Source organism: Nannospalax galili, unplaced genomic scaffold (assembly GCF_000622305.1).
Source record: "Nannospalax galili isolate Female #2095 unplaced genomic scaffold, S.galili_v1.0 scaffold590, whole genome shotgun sequence".
Classification (NCBI taxonomy): domain Eukaryota; kingdom Metazoa; phylum Chordata; class Mammalia; order Rodentia; family Spalacidae; genus Nannospalax; species Nannospalax galili.
Genome location: NW_008328101.1, coordinates 168,986 through 175,808, shown reverse-complemented (window position 1 = coordinate 175,808; position 6,823 = coordinate 168,986). Strand labels below are relative to the sequence as shown.

Here is a 6,823-nt window from a genome sequence, read left to right as displayed (position 1 = left end):
GGAATTATTTTTTGATTATACAGCAATTATTATTATTCATTATTTTTGGAGTTAATTTCAGCCTCCCATTAATACATGATACTGCAGCCAGAATCTTAAGGTTCCATTTGAATCATTGATAGAACTCAGTGTGTGAAAACTGAAAGAATTCCTCTGTATTCTAATACGTCTGTCCTAAAATAAAAATTGAGAAATTATTTGGAGAGTCATGTCTTTTTCTCTGTATTTCCAGTGGAGCACAGTGCTGTGATAGAAATCCCATACTGTGTAAAGAATCCAGCAAGCGCATGTGCCTCTTTCTCACACACAGGTCATGCTGTGCGTAAGCCTATTCTGGTCTCCTGTCTGGAGGAAAACAAGGAGTCCTGGAATGTGAATAGAAGGGAGGCTGTAGCCAACCAGGTAGGACTCAGTGGAGGGGCCCAGGTGCAAGGACCTAAGGAAAGAGGAATTAAGACCTGAAAATTGTTTTGCCATAGTCTGTTGCATTAGAGATCCTGATAATTTAATTTATAGTAGTTTCATCAAAATTTGTCCTGTGGTAAATGTCCAATGACTTCTTTCATTGCACACAAATTATTTGGCAATTACTAGTATGCTAATCTCACTTCATTTATTTAATTTTTCCTTATCTCCAATGTCACATTTCTTGCTAATGCAAGCTAGTAGATGATTCATTTTTCTGTGAATTCTTCCAGTACTGCAGTTTTTTTTAATGTATATTTTTTATTGTACATTTCATTAAACAAAAAAGCCCCTTAATCATCTTTATACCCCCTACTCGATCTGTTCTCCCCGTCCAGATCTTATGCATTCTGTGATAGTTTTAAGGTCTATCAATTCAAGTTTTTAACATATCATGAAATTAGTAAATTTTGTGCCTTTTGTTTTGTTCCTCATTTGAAAATGTTTGTGCCATTCTGATTCTTCGTGCCTTTTCATTGTTTTACAATTGCTAATGTATTTCTTCCAAAAATGATTGTAAGACTTCGATGAGAATCACATAGTATATTCATATAGCATGAAATTCTATATTCTCTGCCCATTTTAAATAAGAATGTGTTAAATATTTGGGACTGTCTACATCTCATTTGGGGATTCTTCTGTTTGCTACCTACAGTTGATGTCTATGTTCCAGTTTGGTCAGAAAAGAGATTGTGAAACATTGACTGCGTATAATATTTAAGACTTACCATATTGTCCAGTGCAGTTCTTCATTTGTTCTCTGATTTTGGAAGTTTGCACATACTCCTGTGTGTGCTTTTGTGTGTGTGCACATCAGTCCAGCCTTCTTTGGAATGCATGCTTTCTCATGCTGCTCATATGATTGTACATTTATAACATTTCTGACTTCTGTTTTCTTCACAGATAGGATACAGTTCCCAGAGCTGTGGTTTGGAGGATGTGTCTTGTTCAGGCACCTTCCTTCTCTCTACAATTCTTATCAGCCATGAGATGAGATTTCTGATGTCATGACCTTCCTTCTCATGATTCAGTCTTTCCATTGTCTTAGTCACTGAACTCCATGCATACTAGACTGAAAGCTCTAAAGATATAGGCAAAGTTTAATGTTTTATCTCCTGAATAATTTTTCTCAGTTGTAAATCAGATGAAAAAGATCCACAATGGACTCTCTGGTAATATAAGAGAAAATAGATAAAATTCAGTTTCAAATTTGAAATAAGCTAAAAAGATAAAGATTACCTTAGGTTTCGGGTGTGGTGGCACATGCCTTTAATCCCAGCACTTGGGAGGCAGAGGCAGGGGGATCTTTGTGACTTCCAGGACAGCTGGGGCTAAAGAGAAACCCCATCGTAAAAAAAACAGAAAAAAAAAAAAAAAAAAAAAAAAAGACTGGGAGCACAAAGGGCACTGTGAATGTCCCCATTCAATACTTGACTCATGTCTCAGTTTTCGGGCATTCAGCAAACTTTGGGAAAGTCCTTGACTCCACATTGGCTTTTCAGGATGATTATAGGGTTTTTTGTTTGTTTTTGTTTTTATTTTCTGTCTTTTCGAGATGGGGTCTTTTTGTAGCCCAAGTTGGCCTGGAACTCACTATGTAGACCAAGCTGGCCTTGAACTCACAGAGATCTGCCTGTCTCTGCTGGGATTAAAGGCACGCACCACCACACCTGACATTATAGATTTAATTTTTAAGTTTACCACTAAAATATTTAAACTCATCATATTTTATCCCTGTGCCACTTCTGAGTGCCTATAATTCATGATTCAATATATTCTCCATTCTTCTTTAAAATACAACCATTTAATCATTTGAATATATGGAACCAGTGACTACACTCTCTGGGCAAATTAGAGAAAGCTGCACTATGTGGGAAGAGATGGGAGCTTTTAAAGGTTAAGTCCAAAAGGTAAATTGCTTGATCCAAGATTTACTCAAAGACAAGCAGTCACGTGTTTATTCTTGTAAGTTGGCAAGTAAGCAGTTCAATCAGTTTTTAACATCATTTGATTTTGATGATGCTGACTTTGCAACCCATAATGTGATCTTTTCTAAAATAATTTCTATGGAAATATGAAAATTTTTCATTTGTACTTCTAAGTAACAATCCATGGATCTCCTTGAAATCCTATTCATTTATGTAATAATTCAGCTCTTGAGTGTTTTTTCCTACAAATTTTGGGAAAATACATATTCTTTTAGCTGGTCATATGTTTGCCATAATTAATTCTAGGTTTCTGGGTGTCATTGTCAGTAAAATGTGTTTCTTGAACAGAAGAGATTCTTCAATGTCACTTTAAAGCCACTCTTCTTGACTCTGTTTTATGTGGTGACTTGAGGCTGTTTTCATTTAATATTTTGAGAGCATTTTTTTTATTCGGTATGATTTTGCTGGTGTTCTGGCTTTTAGAATCATTGATTAGTATTAATCTTTATTAGTATCAATATTGGCCTCACATTGTTTTCTGCGTTGCTAGTGATGGATTCCTTCTGGGACATGATGCATTCATCAATTACATGTTTCAATTTTATTCCGACTTCTGTTCCCATGAATGAGAGTATGTTTCTCCTCTGTGTTGTGTTGTGTTTGCTTCCATAAATTCTGAACTGATGGCTGGCTGCCATGAATTAATACATTTCTTCAAATGACCTTCTTCCTCCATCAATTTTAAGAGATATTTTGTTTGCAAGTCAATTTTAGTTAATATGTTCACTTTCAGTATGATATATGTAGTTTTACATTATTTCATGCTGTTTTTCCTCTGCATATTCTGGAGAAGAGATCTGAATTACTACAGATTTCCTGCCTTTGTAATGAGTTGATATTTTTCCCTAACAGGATTAAGTACAGATTTTCATTTTTTTCTTAGTAGTTTTCTCATGTTGCCTTTGGCTTATATGTAGAGTTCTGTTTATATTTATTTCAACTTTCTAAATGACTCTCTTGTGACTATACATCCATTTTTTCATATATTTTCTAATTTATTTTTATTGAATAAATTTTCTCACTTTAGTTTTAATTTCACCTCCTTCTTTTACTCCATAGATTTTTATTTTTACTTATTTGAATGTTTCTCAACATTGGAAATTGTATTCATGCATATTACATGTTCCTTATTTATCTGTGTGTGATTATGTCAGCCTTATTCTCCATATTGAAATGTCTTCTTTTTTCCTTTGATTGGAGAGCTCAACTCTTAGAAGACATCAGAGCAAGTATAATTTAGAGAAATCCTACAGATATGAAAAATGTGGAAGGTCCTTTACTTCGACATCAAGTTTCGAAGTACATAAGGGAAGTCATACTGGAGAGAAACCCCACAAATGTGAAGAATGTGGCAAGTCCTTTACTAAATGGCCAAATTGTAGGAAACATCAGGAGGTACATACTGGAGAGAAACCCTACAAATGTGAAGAATGTGACAAGTCCTTTTATCAGTGGTCAAGTCTTAGAGCACATCAGCGAATACATACTGGAGAGAAACCCTACAGATGTGAAGAATGTGGCAAATCCTTTAGTGAAATGTCTAGTCTTAGAGCACATCAGTGAATACATACTGGAGAGAAACCCTACAGATGTGAAGAATGTGGTAAGTCCTTTAGTAAATGGTCAAATCTTAGATTACATCAGCGAATACATACTGGAGAGAAACCCTACAGATGTGAAGAATGTGGCAAGTCCTTTTGTACAGGGTCAAATCTTAGAAGACATCAGCGAATACATACTGGAGAGAAACCCTACAGATGTGAAGAATGTGGAAAGGCCTTTAGTGAAATGTCAAGTCTTAGAGTACATCAGCAAATACAAGCTGGAGAGAAACCCTACAGATGTGAAGAATGTGGTAAGTCCTTTAGTAAATGGTCAAATCTTAGATTACATCAGCGAATACATACTGGAGAGAAACCCTACAGATGTGAAGAATGTGGCAAGTCCTTTAGTACAGGGTCAAATCTTAGAAGACATCAGCGAATACATACTGGGGAGAAACCCTACAGATGTGAAGAATGTGGCAAGTCCTTTAGTCAAATCTCACATCTTAGATTACATCAGCGGATACATACTGGAGAGAAACCCTACAGATGTGAAGAATGTGGCAAGTCCTTTACTCAAATGTCAACTCTTATAAAACATCAGCGAATACATAATAGAGAAAAACCCTACAGATATGAAGAATGTGCCAAGGCCTTTACTCATCTGTCAACATTGCAATTACATCACCAAATACATATAGGAGAGAAACCCTTCAGATGTGAAGAAAGTGGAACATCCTTTAATAAAATGTCAAGTCTTAGAACAGATCAGCCAATACATGCTGGAGAAACACCCTACAAATGTGAAAAATGTCGTAAGTCCTTTAGTCATGTGTCATATGTTAGAGTACATCAGTGAATACATCCTGGAGAGAAACCCTACAAATGTGAAGAATATGGCAAGTCCTTTAGTCAGTAGTCAAGTCTTAGAGGACATCAGCAAATACATACTGGAGAGAAACCCTACAGATATGAAGAGTGTGACAAATCCTTTGGGGTGAGCTCAACTTATAAGACACATAATATATTTCATATAGGAGAGAATCACTATGAATGTGAAGAAAGTAAGAAGTCCCTTAGAAATATATCTCAGAGCACATCATGTAATTCATATGTGAGAGAAACCCTACAAATGTGAAGCACCTGAGAAGTCCTTGAGTTGTATGTCAGTTTTAATGTTTCATCAGAGAACTCATACTGGAAAGTATCTATTCTGATAAGATGACTACGACCAACTGAGCACTCATCACAAAGAAGGTGCCAGAGAATTCATACTGGAGAGAAACCTCCAAAAGAAAATGTTTTGAGAAGTCGATTCCTTGTATTTCAACTCTTAGAGAACATCAAAGAAGTTATAATAAAGGGAGACACTGCAGTATAAAGAATGTGGCTCTTCCTTTAATCATATGTCAAATGGTAGCAGTTATCAAACACTCATGCTAAAGAATAGTTTACAGTTGCTCAGAATTTGGTACATCCTTTATCCTGGACTCAATCCTTAGAATACAAATAGAATCTGTACTAAAGGAATATGTGTAAAAGTCTGGAAAATGTTGAAACACTTATGTTTATGTATTGCAGAACTTCATAGTGTGCTGAAGGAAAACTTAGAATTAAGTACAAAAGTGTAAAATTGCCAGACTTTATTAATTTGTATGAGAAACTACCACCATAAAAAAAATGTGGAAAAGCTTTCACTTTCCCATCCAATCATGGCGAATATGATTGAGCACTCAAGTTACACTTACTAAACAGCACAGTGTTTTTTTAATTTATTATTTTCATTTTTATGTGCATGCATGTATTGCCTGCATATATGTAAGTGAACCTGTGCCATGCAATGCCCACAGATGTCATGAGGGTGTCAGGTCCCTTGGAACTGGAGTTATAGGCAGTTGCTAGATGCAATGTGGGTCCTGGGATTCGAACCACAGTCTTCTGTAAGAACAGCTAGTGTTCTTAACCACTGAGCCATCTCTCCACCCCCCACAGTGTTTTTTAATGTATAATGTTACAACATCAAGCACTTTTCCATTTCTCTTCCCCAAATATAACTACAGCCTTTAAGTTGGACAAGTGTACATTGGGGAAAAGTAGACATTCAGGCTTTTGTCACTTTGTCATACTGTCTTTGAATAGAGGTTGTTTCTATCAGAATCCAGACAGGCTTGTTTCCCTACAGTTAATGCCAGTGCATATGGAGTTGACGTCATCAATGGAGTCGCACCCAAAGTCTGACTCAGGTTAACAATGTGTGCCTAATTTCACCCTGTATCTATTTCAAAGTCTATAATTTGTATAAATATTCTTAGAATTTTGCATAATCCTCACATTGGTCCCTTGGCTTTTGAACTGAGGACTATTGTTGGAAAATCAGGATGGAAATGATCAAATGTCCTGTATCAAAGAAAATGTTAACCCAAATCACTCTGAATTTTTAGCGGGATTGTGAAGCACATTGCCACTATTCAGAATTTGAAAGATGCAGGGGGTGGGAGATACCAACATCTCACTTTAGGAGTCCTAGTTGGCCTGTGCAGAATATTGGTGGATGTATAACCATATATTTGTGTAGACATATTTATTTTATATGTAATCCATGAATCTAATTGCAGCTGTGGTGCAAGCTCTGGTATTTTTACTTGAGCTAATTAACATACGAGCAGGAACTGGTGTAAAGTTAATAGACTTGCAAATGTAATGCAAGGTGTGGTGGTGCAGGCCTTTAATCCCAGCACTTGGGAGGCCAAGGCAGGTGGATCTCAGTGAGTTCAAGGCCAGCCTGGTCTACACAGTGAGTTCCAGGCCAGCTGGGGCTACAGGGAG

General features: G+C 36.4%; 1 protein-coding gene across 1 annotated transcript in view; it reads left to right on the top strand.

The window, feature by feature from the left end:
- LOC115066753 (zinc finger protein OZF-like) overlaps positions 1-5,135 on the top strand; it is an 8,153-nt gene extending 3,018 nt beyond the window's left edge. The window contains 2 exon segments of the mRNA XM_029554281.1: positions 233-402; positions 3,654-5,135. Coding sequence (XP_029410141.1) covers positions 233-402; positions 3,654-5,135 — 1,652 coding nt within the window.
- Positions 5,136-6,823: the final 1,688 nt, after the last annotated feature.